General features: G+C 50.2%; 1 protein-coding gene across 2 annotated transcripts in view; it reads right to left on the bottom strand.

The window, feature by feature from the left end:
* The window catches only part of TANGO6 (transport and golgi organization 6 homolog), a 205,432-nt gene that overhangs the window by 52,638 nt on the left and 138,466 nt on the right, over positions 1–14,328 (bottom strand). For both annotated transcript variants that reach the window (XM_062175871.1, XM_062175872.1), the window contains exon 16: positions 299–450. In XM_062175871.1, the coding sequence (XP_062031855.1) occupies positions 299–450 (152 nt within the window). The remainder of the gene's footprint in view (positions 1–298; positions 451–14,328) is intronic.

Here is a 14,328-nt window from a genome sequence, read left to right as displayed (position 1 = left end):
CGGGATGCAGGTGCCATACCTGCCAGATTAAACCCCAACACCATGTACTATTTTTAGTAATTCTGCACATGAAACAGAGCTTCATGGTGTGAAATTTTCTATGTGTGGTATCATGTTGGCACACAAAAAGTTTTGGATTTTGGATTTTCAGATTAGGGATGCTCCACCTACACACACGAGACAGAGCCTTCCTTGCTGTTTCACAGGGAGGAAGAACAGAGGTCTCCTGATCCCAATCCCAAAGTATCACCAGGTCCAAGTGAAAAAAGCATTAGAGCAAGAAGTCGACACACAGTACCTCATGGACCACGGGGCCCAGCAGGAAGTCCAGCCGCTGGCACAGTTCTCCCAGGTTGGAGAGGCTGCTGGCCCTGTGTGCGCTGTCCGGGTCTCTCGCCCCCCTCAGGAAGGTGTGGATCAAAGGTTCTCGGTACTTAGCAACCATGTCCCCTGTAGAAAATGGGAAGAGATCAAAACTTTTTGGAACAAAATGTCAACTTTTTAAAGGAGCAATGAAGCCAGCAAGATCCACTGCATGGGGTCTTTGTACTTTGAAAGTACTTGCTTAGCTGTTTAAAAGTCACGCTCTGGCTATTTTAAGTCGGGGAAAACATTTAAGGTGCAAGGTTTTGTGAAAAAGTACACAGAGGGGCCGGCGCTGTGGTGCAGTGGGAAAAGCTGCCGCCTGCAGTGCCGGCATCATATATGGGCACCAGTTCGAGTCCCGGCTGCTCCACTTCCAATCCAGCTCTCTGCTATGGCCTGGGAAAGCAGTAGAAGATGGCCCAAGTCCTTGCACCTACATGGGAGACCCAGAAGAAGCTCCTGGCTCCTGGCTTCAGATCAGCACAGCTCCAGCCATTGTGGCCAATTGGGGAGTGAACCAAATGATGGAAGACCTCTCTCTTTTTCTCTTGGCCTCTCCTTCTCTCTCTGTGTAACTCTGACTTTCAAATAAATAAATAATTAAAAAATAAAAAAAGAAAAAGTAAGCAGAATCTCCACTCTGATCTAAAATCTGCAGGTAGAGATTAGAGGTATGAGGGAGACACCCCTTCGCGTCGGTGGCAGTCGTCTGCAGAGTCAGAGTACGGGGAACTTCAGAAAACACACACCTATGTGCAAGAAAATGCACATGTCACAGACAATGCAGGAAGCGTCTGCAAACCCAACACAACCGCCATTAGCCCACGGTCACACAAACAGTGAGCGTGGCCCTGAGCGTAGACCCCGGTCAGGCTCATTCCTTCCCAACTCTATCACACTGCCCACTCAGAGAAGCAAAGTGAGAGAAAGACAGTCAAGGCATTTTGGGTCCCCGTCCAAGAGACAACTAAGATTCCTTACTGACTTGACAAATATTTACTGAGAGGCCTAGTGGGTGTGGGGTGCTCTTCTAGATGCGTGGGATATGACAGCAAAGAGGCCATGTGTGACTCCCGCCCTTGTGGAGCCTACACGCCAGTATAGGTGACACAGTATGTTGGGTCACAAGTGCTATAGGAAAAGAAAAAAAAAAATTAAACAAAAGGAGGGCAAGTAAGAGAAGTAGGGAACAATGGGGACAGTGACATTTAAGCAGAGATGGGAAGGTGAAGGTGCCAGCCCGGACACCTAGGGGAGAGGCTACAGGAGGACGGGCAGTACAGAAGCCCTGCCCAGGGCCGCTTGGCCTGGGTGAGGGACGCTGGGGAGGTGATGGCAGGCAGGGGCCGGGATGCACATCTTGAAGGGCCTTGTAGGCCACTGTGAGGATGTGGGCTTTTACTCCAAGTAAAACGGGAGGGCTTTGGGGGATCAGGGGCAAAGGAACACAAGACGACCCCTTCAGGGGGAGTGTGAGAACACACGGCGCCCTGTGGCACCCATGTCCGGGTGCGGCAAGGCTCTAAGTTAGGAGGCCGCGCAGGGAGCTGCTGGGGAGAGGCTGGCGACTTAAGCAGGGTGGGGACAGAAAAGCCTTTGCAAGTATTTTCAAAGCCAACACGACTTCCTGAGGACTTCAAGAGTGGCTTCTAAGGTGCTGACGTCGGTGTCTGGGGGGTGGTGGCGGTGAAGTCCCGGTCACCTGAAATGAGGAAGTCTCTAAGTGAAGCTGGTTCCGAGCAGAGGGTAGGCTCGGGGTTCAGTCTGAGACGCTGGAGTAGGAACTGAAGAGGATGAGGCCGGGGACACGCAGTCTGTAAGCAGTGGGCTGTAGCCTGTATCTAGAGCTGAGATGTGACACGACATATGATAACCGAGGGAGTGAGTGCAGGCAGACAACAGAAGGGCACCACGGGCAGAGCCTGCGTCCTTCAACAGTAAACTAAACAGGAGAAACCAGCAAAGGGCACTGAAGAGGCATGACCGGTCAGGCACGAGGTCGATGAGTGCGATGTTCTAGAAACCGAGGGAGGGAGGAATGGTCGACTGCAGCCGATGCTAACAGATCAGGTAGAAAGAAGACTAAAAGTTGACCGTCAGACTGAGTAAGCATGAAATCACTGCTGACCTTGATAAGAACATTTTAAAAAGATTTTTATTTATCTACTAGGCAGAAAGAGAGAGAAAGAGCTCCCGTCTACTCTCAAGTGACCACAATGGCCGGGACGGTGCGGGACGGAGTCTGGGAGCTGAGGACACAAGCCTGGTTTCCCACACTGGGGTGCAGGAGCCCAGTGCTTGAGCTGTTATTGCTGCCTGACAGGGTCCGTTAGCAAGAAGCTACCTACAGCTGGGAATCGAACCCAAGCACTCCAGTGCGGGGCACGGGTGTCCTAGCTGGCACCTTAACCATCAGGCCAAATGCCCACCTCTAAGGAGAAAGGCTTTGAGGGACCGCTGGGGGTGGCAGCCTGACTGGGAGAAGAAAGCTGGAGACAGTGGACCACTGAAGGAGGTTTGCTGCAAAGAGCAGAGAAGTGGGGTGGGAGCTGCTCAGGCGAGTGGGGGCGAGAAGTTTTCACTGCATTTTGTTTTTAAAGACAGGGGACAGAGCAGCACGCTGGGACGCCCAGACGTGGATGTTTATATATGTATCTTTCTGTAGCGCAAGCCACTTCTTCCTCCACAGCGTGCTAAGAACTAAAGCTGCTTGGGCTTGATCTTGGTTCTGAGGCCCCGGTTCCAGATCCCGAGCACAAGCACACAGCGCTCCACCTTCAGGATTATCTCTGTGGGGACAAAACCGTTGTGGGGACATCTGTCCTGAGTCACCTGTTCTCAGCCACGGAAGTGCTGCTCTATGGAGAACAGTCAGCGACCTGTCCTCCCAGGCCCAGCTCAAAGGCCACTTCCCCATCGCTCCAGGCCTCCCCGGAAGTCCCCTAGTGCTTCCTACTTAAGTCATTTTGGCTGAAATCACACCTGTCCTGTGTGCTTGGATTCCCAGATGCTCAGAGCTTGCTACCTGCTGCCCCAGGAGCCGACCATTCCTGCAGGGAGAGCCGGGCTGCTGCCTCTCCGGGCCCAGCAGTTCTCAGTAGTCTGTGCCCACGCCAGGCATTCGACCATGGAGCTGCCGGATCGAATTCAGGAGTTTATTCCATCCAGCATGGTTATGTGCTAACCACCATGCTGACGTGGGGACAGAACTATTGATAAAACATCACCTTTACCCTTTAGGAGGCCCAAAGCTTAGGGGGTTGTATATGACAACTGCAATACCAAGTGCTGTCACAGAGGCAAACAGGGGTTGCCCACACAGCACGAGTGCACTTGTCTCACTCCCCGGGAAAGGAGAGGAGGCTTGCTGTCAATCAATCAATCAATCAATCAGTCAATCATTTGGGAGAAGAGAGAGAAAGAGCTCTCATCCACTGGTTCACACTCCAAATGCTCACAACAGTCTAAAGCTGAGAGCTGGGAACCCAATCCAGGTCCCCCTCATGGGTGGCAGGAACCCCACTTACGTAAGCCATCACTGCCGCCCCCCAGGGAGCGCACGAACAGAAAGTGGGAATCAGGAGCTGGAGCCAGGACTTGAACCCAGGGGCTCCAGTGTAGGACATGGGCACCTGAACAGGTCTCTCAACCGCTAGGCTAAATGCCAACCTCAGGAAATTAGCTTTGTTTCTTTCTCCCTCAAGGTCAGGAACACAATGTACTTTCCATACAGTGAAAAGAAAAAGATGGAAGAGTCATTTCCCCCAAATGCCCTCAGTTCCAAATATACACCCGCAGTCCTGCGAGCCCAGCACACGGGGCCACGTTGGATCGGTGGTGACAGCCGCAGCCTATTTCCAGAAGAGGAAAGGGGGCTTCCACTGTGCATTCTCTCTGACCCAGACTCTGCATCTCTGAATATCCTGGCGGCAATGACCTATATGCACAAGGGTATCTGTGTAAAGATTCTACTGCAGAACGGTAATAGTAAAAACGAGAAGAAATAAATGAGTACCAATTAATACAGGAGTGATTAATTAGCCATGGGATACGCATATTATAGAATGCTACGCAGTGATTAAAAAATGACAGGGAGGGAGGAAGGGAATATCACTGTACTCTTAGAACTGGATCCATGAACTATACTGAATCTATTAAAAACTAAAAAAAACTAAGTAATTTTTTAAAAATGACATAATTCTATGCACTGCCATGCAAAGTTTCCTCAAGACACCACTAAGTGAATGATACCAACAGAGCCATTATATTCCACTTATGTATGTAAAAACACACACAGGAAACTTCTCTCCTTTTTAACAAACCAATCTTTTTTTTTTTTTCCCACTTTTTTTTTTTTTTTTTTTGACAGGCAGAGTGGATAGTGAGAGAGAGAGAGACAGAGAGAAAGGTCTTCCTTTTTGCCGTTGGTTCACCCTCCAATGGACGCTGCGGCCGGCTCATTGCGCTGATCCGAAGCCAGGAGCCAGGCGCCTCTCCTGGTCTCCCATGCGGGTGCAGGGCCCAAGCACTTGGGCCATCCTCCACTGCCTTCCCGGGCCATAGCAGAGAGCTGGCCTGGAAGAGGGGCAACCGGGATAGAATCCGGTGCCCCGACCGGGACTAGAACCCGGTGTGCCAGCGCCGCAAGGCGGAGGATTAGCCTGTTAAGCCACGGCGCCGGCCTTAACAAACCAATCTTACAGATTTAACTACCTACATTAAATATAGAAATGCATACAGGCTGGCGCCGCGGCTCACTAGGTTAATCCTCTGCCTGTGGCACCGGCACCCTGGGTTCTAGTCCTGGTCGGGGTGCCGGTTCTGTCCCGGTTGCTCCTCTTCTAGTCCAGCTCTCTGCTGTGGCTTGGGAAGGCAGTGGAGGATGGCCCAAGTCCTTTGGCCCTGTACCCGCATGGGAGACCAGGAGAAGCACCTGGCTCCTGGCTTTGGATCAGCGTGGTACGCCGGCCGCAGTGCACCGGCCGCGGCGGCCATTGGGGGGTGAACCAATGGCAAAGGAAGACCTTTCTCTCTGTCTCTCTCTCTTTCACTGTCCACTCTGCCTATCAAAAAAAAAAAAAAAAAAAAGAAGTGCATACAAAAAATAAAGGGTATAGATGACGACAGAGGGGTTAAATAATTGGATGAGTAGACAGAGCCAACTTAAACTGTGTGATGTGTAACTCTCATGATATATTGCTTTTAAGATATCTCCAGCTCAGAGGAGAACACACTTTTCCCTTCTGCTGTAGCACTGTAGGGAGGGACCTGCTCATTCTGCAGCGTGACACTGACTTCAGAGCGAGGAGCTCTGTGCCCTACTTTTGGCCCTGCTCTGTGGCCTTGGGCGATTCACTTTACCTCTCTGGACCAAGTGGAGATGAGTCAGATGGACAAGCTGATGTGTTTGGCCCCTTCCAGCTGTCAGAAAGTGAGCTGATGAGTCACCTTGGCTTTAGTCATCAGGGGAATCGGATTCAGGGGCCAGGAAAGGAAGAAAAGGCACACGTTCAGGTGCCCTGGGGTGGGAGCCCGCTGTACTTCAAGGAAGAAGGCTCCTTGCTGGGAACATGAACGAAGTATGGAAATCCCTAAGGAGGGGAGGCGCAGGTTGAAAAGGTCAAGAGCGCATGAGAAACAGGCTAATGTTTGCCAACGTGGGGACTTAGAAGGAAATGGTGAAGGAAAGCGACACCAAACCCATTCATAATGAAGGGTAAAGGAAAGCGACACCAAACCCACTCATAACGAAGCTGATATCTACTAAGCACATACTTTGTGCTAGGCACAGTGCTGGGCACCGGGGCACCAATCACAAGAGAGTTATGTCCTCCACCTCACGGCATCCAAAGCCTGATGGGACAGCAGACAGACACTGACCAAGCAGGAGCAACGGAATGGGAGGGCAGCGAGTGACACGTGATCCGGTTCCTGTCCTGCTCACAACAGCTCCAGCAAGGTCTCACTCACCCACACTCGGACGCATTTTGCGCCTTTTTCACTTCTCCTCATCACCTTTCAGTCAGCGATTATTATTCAACCCTCATTTCCTTCCATTCGGGAATAAGTAAATGAAAACTGTTGGGGCCATGTATCAATCAATCTTCTAAAAGCTCACGGTAAGTGAGAGGAATGCAGACATGCCAAGCTAAGGTTATTGCAAATGAACCCAACATTTAGCTGAGCAATTCCTGGTGGCTAAGGCAAAAAAGGGAGACAAAACAAGGCTGTTCGGACCCAATGCAAGAAGGGACATAGGTTCATTAGGAGGGGAACCCTTGCGGAAGAACACCGAGGGCTTCTCATTCATTCCTTCGGGGAACCTTAACCGAGTGCCCAGTCTCCCTATTGTGTTCTTCCTTCTGGAGGTAACAGAGCACAAACCGGAGAGCAAAGCTCCCACGTTCACGAAGCCTCCTCGGGGGAGTGGGTGGGTGGGTGGGGGGAGACAAACAACACAGAACATTTCCAGCAGCTGGTGAGGCTCTGCAGAAAAGCAAGGACCAGAGGGGAGGTTGCTGAGCCAGGGAGGGGGCTCAGGGAAAAGCTCTTAGGAGAGGACCAGAAGGACCTGGGGAGAGCGCTGAACACAGTGGGCAACACAGGTTTTATACTCAGCGTAGACATCACATGGCTCTTTCGTGTAGAGACCCACCACGTAGGTCAAGAGCTGAGCATGACATCAACAAAGCCACAACGTAATGCTGCACTTAAGCAAATCCCTGTCCTCCATCAGAGGCAGGGGCTTTCAAAGGGAAAGGACCCTCCCTGAACAAACAAAGGGCAATGTGGCCTAACCAGTGACTCTGTCACACGCGCAACCCTACAGCAGCCCTACGGCCTTAAAGCACCCAATCGGAATGTACGTAACCATACAAGGGAGACACGGAAACTAAGGCTGTACGTAAGGAAATGCCCGCTTTGCTCTGGGCTTAGTCTTTTGGAAACGAATCCACTGGGCCTCGTGCCAGCATGAATAAAGCCGCTTCCTGCTACAAGTCTCAGTGTCACGGCTCTCTGTCCAAGACTCCCACTGCATTCTACTGCACTTCTTCTTTCGAAAGGAACGTCCATTTAACTGCATGCCCCACCAACCCAACCACACCCCAGGACCAGAGGAGGTAGTGGGACTGTCAGCACCTCCAGGCCTCGCGCTGTACCCAGCCAACTGGCTCTGGGCTCCCTTGCCACCTGTGTTCTAGGTCCTGGGCTGGAAAGGTTGGAACACTCACTGCATCCTCTCTGCTGTCATGTCCTCTGTGCACTAGTTGTCCTCTGGATCCCACATTCAGGGCCTAGATGTGTCTGTCACACCCTTGCTGAAACCCATCTTCTGCAGGGCTTCGCAGCTCTGCCCCACCTCCTGCCCCTTGCTCCTGCTATGCTGTGTGACTGCGACCTCAAGAGCATCCTGCGTCCAGGCCTCCAGGTGTGTGTCGGGGTCTCCTAACCTAACCAGGTTTCCATGGGGATAAAACGAATACATACAAAGAACTTGTATGGCTTCTAAGGCGGCGATCTGACGTGGGCATTCAGCATAAAGATCCCACGTAAGGAGGGCCTGGTCCCAGTCCTGCTCTGCTTCTTTCCCAGCTTCCTGCTAGGAGCCCCTGGGAAGCAGTAGATGATTCAAGCACTCGGGTCCTGGCTCCTGGCTTCCGTCTGGCCCAGTGCCAGCTGCTGCGGGCATTTTCCAATGGTAGATCGATCTCTCTCTCTCTCTCTCTCGGACAAAAGGGTATGAAGGAAGTCTGCTGGAAGAGTCTGAGAAAACTCATACAAGGCTATATGGGTGGAGCTGCTGTAGACAACTTGAGACCAGGCAGGGCTAGGAGATAAGGCCCATCAGCTGTGGGTGGCGGAGCTTCTTCCAGGTCTCCCCCACGGGTGCAGGGACCCAAGCACTTGCTGCTTTCCCAGGCACATCAGCAGGGAGCTGGATGGGAAGTACAGCAGCCTAGACTCAGGCTGGTGCCCATATGGATGCTAGCACTGCAGGTGGAGGCTTAAACCACCATGCCAGAGTGCTGGCCCCAGAATACCAGTCTTGAATGTTACTACACGGAAGAATTACCAATCCTGGACTTTTTGTTATGGGTGATAATTCATGGCTTATGAAGCCAGCTGAGTTGGGAATTTCCATTGCCTGTAGCCAAACAGCATTCTAACTGATAGAATCCCAGCTGGGATGTTCTTGAAAGCTGTACAGCACTTCTGTGTCAGCTCCTTGTCTGCTGATAGGAAGCACCAGAGAAGTTAGAGTCAGCAAAACAAAGGAACTTGGTACATGTTTTGAAAGTGACTCAAGAGTCAATTTTGGAGCCAGCACTGTGGCATCCTGGGCTAAGCCTCTGCCTGTGGTGCCGGAATCCCACGTGGGCCACTCAAGTCCCAGCTGCTCTACTTCCCATCCAGCTCTCTGCTGTGGCCTAGGAAAGCAGCACAAGATGGCTCAAGTGCTTGGGCCCCTGCATCCACGTGGGAGACCTGGAAGAAGCTCCTGGCTTCAGATAGGCTCAGCTCTGGCCGTTGCAGCCATTTTGGGAATGAACCAGTGGATGAAAGACCTTTCTCTCTCTCTCTCTCTCCCCCTCTCTCTGACTATAATTCTATCTCTCAAATAAAAGAAATTTTTAAAAAAGTCAATTTTATAACATTTTTATAACAAAAGATAAGCTCAATCCCAGTACTTTTCTTCCTTCTAATTACAATTTTAATTGGGAAAACAGCCCAATTATGGCATGACTCTTGAAATACTATCAGCATAATACATATGAGTTTCCCGAAGAGCCAAGTCATCTTTACACATCTTCAATCTTATTATAAACAAAAGGTGAGTAACTCTTTACAGCAGTAGATTGCATGAAGGGGCTGGATGCCCAGTTTATTTAGCAACTATTGGCTAACCAACTTAATTATGAATTAAAACCTGGGGCTCTGGGAAACCCATTGCTATTCCCTAGTTTCTGATTAAGCAATCAAAATATAATTGCCTCCTCTAAGAGAGTTTTTTTGTTTTTTTACATGTCTTTATCCAGAGGAGATGTTCTTATTGCTTTAGTTGAAACTCATTTTGAGATCCTAACTCACCTTTTGTCTGAGAGATGGAAAACATTCACTACTACATCATTAAGTCTTTTCCTTAAAGTAGGCATATTATAATGGCTTTTAAAAAACAGGCTGACTTCCAAATCCCCTACCCTCATTTGCAGAAAGCACTCGCTATGGATGACAATATTTAGACTGAGATACCCAGGCTGAGCCTACAAAGGTCTCCACCTTCTCGGACATTTCCAAACAGCCTCAGGGAGATGCACGTGGCAAATCCAAGGCCATTTTCAGAAGCTTATTCAGGCAGTGTCAACTCAGTGGGGTTTATCTCAGTTCAGTGATAATGGCTTGGACTTGGTGTTACCACAATGACAATACCTGGCTATTGCATCTCCACGTTCTTAGGAAGTCAGCAATAATCAACCTTACTGAGAAGCAAACAGCTGTGTTCAAAGAAGCCAGGGAAGAATCTATTTGCCTGAAGAAACTTGGTAAAAACGAGTTGCTTTGAAAAAGATGTAAAATTATTGTGAGCATTTAGCTTAGACAAGAAATAGACTGGTTGGTCTAAGAAAAGACACTCGATCCTAATATTTCACTATGGTGGGGCTGGTGCTGTGGCATAGCTGGTTAAGCTGCCACCTGCAATGCTGGCTTCTCATATGGGCACCAGTTTGAGTCCCAGCTGCTCCTCCTCTGATCTAGCTCCTGGCTAAAGTGCTTGGGAAAGCAGAGAAGATGGCCCAAGTCTTTGGGCCCCTGCACCTGCATGGGAGACCCGGAAGAAGCTCCTGGCTCCAGATTGGCTCAGCTCCAGCCATTGCAGCCAACTGGAGAGTGAACCAGCAGATGGAAGACCTCTCTTTCTCTCTCTGTAGCTCTGCTTTTCAAATAAATAAATAAATCTTTTTTTTTTTTTTTTAAAGAATGAGTTGCTTTGAAAGGTGAAGAATGAAGTGCACAGTGAGAAGAGAGGCTGGAAAGAATTTTCATCTGGCTGTGTGACTTGCCCAGATCAGTGATGGCACTGTGAAAAGCTTTTGTTGTTGTTTCTGATTGATTTTTAAAAAAGATTTATTTTGGCCGGAGTTGTGGCTTAACAGGCTAATCCTCCTCTGCCTTGCGGGGCCGGCACACCGGGTTCTAGTCCCAGTTGGGGCGCTGGATTCTATCCCGGTTGCCCCTCTTTCAGGCCAGCTCTCTGCTATGGCCCGGGAAGGCAGTAGAGGATGGCCCAAGTCCTTGGGCCCTGCACCCACATGGGAGACCAGGAGAAGCACCTGGCTCCTGGCTTCAGATCAGCGAGATGTGCCGGCCGCAGTGGCCATTGGAGGGTGAACCAATGGCAAGAAGGAAGACCTTTCTCTCTCTCTCTCTCTCTCTCTCTCTCTCTCTCTATCCACTCTGCCTGTCAAAAAAAAAAATTTTTTTTATTTTATTTATTTGAAATGCAGTTACAGAGAAAGAGAAGAGACAAGCAGAGAGAGAGAAAGAGAGAGAGATCTTCCATCTACTGGTTCACTCTCTAAATGGCCGCAACAGGCAGAGCTGGGCTAGGCCAAAGCAAGAAGTTAGGAGCTTCTTCCAAGTCTCCTACATGGATGGTAGGGACCCAAGCACTTGGGCCATCTTCTGCTGATTTCCCAGGCACATTAGCAGGGAGCTGGATGGGAACTGTGGCACCCATATGGGATGCCAGCACTGCAGATGGCAGCTTAACCCGCTGCGCCACAGCGCTGGCCCCCGAATAGCTTCTTTTAAACCAATTAGGATCTGGAAGATTTTTCATCGAGTCTTTCAGCAGTACTTTGGAGCCTAGATTGATGAAGTGATTCCCACACAACTGCTCCCCTCTTCTTCCACAGAGGGTCTAGGATGACTTGCAACAGAGACACTGGGTGGCACAGGGGCACCATCAAATCTCAATCAACATGATATTCTTTAGGAGTCAGGGGACTCGGTGGTTTCAATGACTCAACACTCTCTTAGTTTACTGAAATGGGCCATCAAGTGAAACTGAGAAAAATTCAGTGAGAAAGAACATTCCATTCTTGGCCAAGTTCTTTTATCACCCTTTAAAAAAATTATTTCCATTTTTATTTGAAAGGCAAAAAGAGAGAGAGAGAGAGAGAGAGAGAGAGAGAGAAAGAGAGAGAGATCTTTAATCTACTAGTCCACTCCACAAATGCCTACAACAGCAGGAGATGGGCCAGTCTGAAGCCAGGAGCCAGGAACTCTACCCAAGTCTCCCATTTGGGTAGAGGGACCCAAGTACTTAAGCTGTCATATGCTGCCTCCCAGGGGGCTCATTAGCAGGAAGCTGGACTGGAACACAAGCCAGGACTCCAACCTCCAATACGGGATGCAGGCATCCTACCTGCTGCACTAGACACCTGTCCTGACTACCCTTTTTAACTCCATCACTAGAGACTGGGGTTGGTGTAGCTGTTAAGGTGCCAATTAGGTACCAATTAGGATTCCACATCCCATATCAGATTGCCTCCTATACTTCCAGTCCAGCTTCCTGCTAATGCCCACCCTGACGGCAGGTGATGGCTCAAGTACTTAGGTCCCAGGACCGGCGCTGTGGTATGACAGGTAAAGCAGCCACCTGGAGCACTGGCTGGTTCAAGTCCCAGCTGTTCCAATTCTGATTCAGCTCCCTGCTGATGGCCTGGGAAAGCAGTGGGAGATGGCCCAAGCACTTGAGAGACCCACAAGCAGCTCTTGGCTCCTGAATTCAGATCAGCCTAACTCTGACCGTTGCAGCCATTTGGGAAGTGAACCAGCGAATGGAAGACCTCTCTCTCTTTCAGCAACTCTGCCTTTCAAATAAGTAATTATTTTTGTTAAGTACTTGGGTTCATGCCACTGTCTAGGAGACCCAGATTGAGTTCCAGGCTCCTGGCTCAGGCCAGGCTTAGACCTGGCTATTGCAGGCATTTGTGGAGTGAACCACCAGATGGACGCTCTCTGTCTTTCTGTCTCTCTGCCTTTCAAATAAAATGAAAATAAATAAATTAAAATTCAACTGTTAGTGGCTGAGGGCCTTCTTCCTTCTCTGTGCTCCCCCTCTTTGAGACACAGACGTGAACACAGATAAAACCATTCCTCATGACTCTTCTGACTACCGAGAAGAAGCAACCAAGGGACATCCTACCCAGCTGGTTAAGGGCTGCTGGGTAAAAGCCAGCATATTTCCTAAAGATGAAATGATCCCTCACAATCAGTCCTCCTGGTAATGAGAAGTTCAGAGAGTCCTGAGGAAAGGATTAGGGCAGAGTTCTCAATCCTACACATGGGCACTGAAGTTGTGTAGTGCACCTTGATTAGAACATGGATCCAGGTGATTCAGAATTATTATTAAAACGGAAACAGAAGGGGCTGGTGTTGTGGTGTAGCAGCTAAAGCTGCTGCCTACAATCTCTGCATCCCATGTGGGCGCTGGTTCTTGTCCTGGCTGCTCCGTTTCTGATCCAGCTCTCTGCTACTGGTCTGGGGAAACAGTGGAAGCGCTTGGGTCCCTGCCACACAGATGGGAGACTGGGAAAAGGTTCCTGGCTCCTGGCTTTGCCCTGGCCCAGCCCAGGCTCTTGCAGCCATTTGGGGAGTGAACCAGCGGATGGAAGATCTCTGTCTCTCCTTCTGTCTGTAACTCTGACTTCTGAAAAAAATAAAATAAATCTTCAGAAAAAAGAAAACAACATTTAAAAAGTTCTCTAAGGGAGCCGGCGCCATGTCTCACTTGGCTAATCCTCTGCCTGTGGTGCCGGCACCCCGGGTTCTAGTCCTGGTTGGGGTGCCGGATTCTGTCCCGGTTGCCCCTCTCCCAGTCCAGCTCTCTGCTGTGGCCCGGGAGTGCAGTGGAGGATGGCCCAAGTGCTTGGGCCCTGTACCCGCATGGGAGACCAGGAGGAAGCACTTGGCTCCTGGCTTCGGATTGGCGCAGCACGCCGGCCATAGCGGCCGTTTGTGGGATAAACCAATGGCAAAGGAAGACCTTTCTCTCTGTCTCTCTCTCTCTCTCACTAACTTTGCCTGTCCAAAAAAAAAAAAAAGTTCTTTAAGGGAATTCCTTGACACTTGGAAATATACCAGAATTTAATCTCCAAACTCTGAGAAATATCCTTCCATGTAGCCAATTCAGTGAAAACGCTTACGTTGTACTTTCTCTGGGCAAGAGACTCCATGGGGCCAGGGAGATCTGGAGACAGGGATTCTGTCCTGGGAAACCAGAGGCACCAAGCTGCTTGAAGGCAACAGGGCAGCTGGTATCTATTCTTTCTGAGGAAGGCTTCATGGAGGAGGGGGCATGTAAGCCGAATCTTGAAGCATGGGAAGGATTTCCATAGGGCCAGAGAAGAGGAAGGACGGTCCAGGTAGATGGAGATGTGGGGGCAGCGAGGCCGGATGTCGGCGGGGCAGGGGGCGCTGACGCACACAGCACATGTGGATGTCGGCAGCTCTTCTGCGTGGCTGCAACTAAGGGCACCCTGAGGGCAGACACGGTGAGGGCGAACCACAGAAGGCAGGAAGCTAAAGGCTGCAATGATGGGAGCTGACGGTGCTCTCTGGAGCAAGCGGTGGCTTCCCTGGAGGTCCACCCTGAGTCTGGTGAGTCAGAGTTCATCGTCACCTTCTGTAAGCATGGACGTCTTTGTCCTGCTACATGGAATGAGAAACGCTAGGCTGGCTCACTTCTGCTGCAGTGCCTTTGAGCGCTCTTCCTCAGGTGCAAAGTCACCCTAACCCCAGGACAAGCTTTTGGATCTCAAGGCTCTCTTCTGATGGATGGTGGCATGACCAGCACTGGGACCGCTCTACTCACTGACAGTAGCAAACAGATGCTGAGATGCACGGAATGATTGAAAACTTCCTAGATTCTTTGGCAAGACAGAGTCTTTTTCTGTA

Source organism: Lepus europaeus, chromosome 19 (assembly GCF_033115175.1).
Source record: "Lepus europaeus isolate LE1 chromosome 19, mLepTim1.pri, whole genome shotgun sequence".
Lineage (NCBI taxonomy): Eukaryota > Metazoa > Chordata > Mammalia > Lagomorpha > Leporidae > Lepus > Lepus europaeus.
Note: the sequence above shows the minus strand (reverse complement) of the source record. Positions and strands in the feature narration are given on the sequence as shown.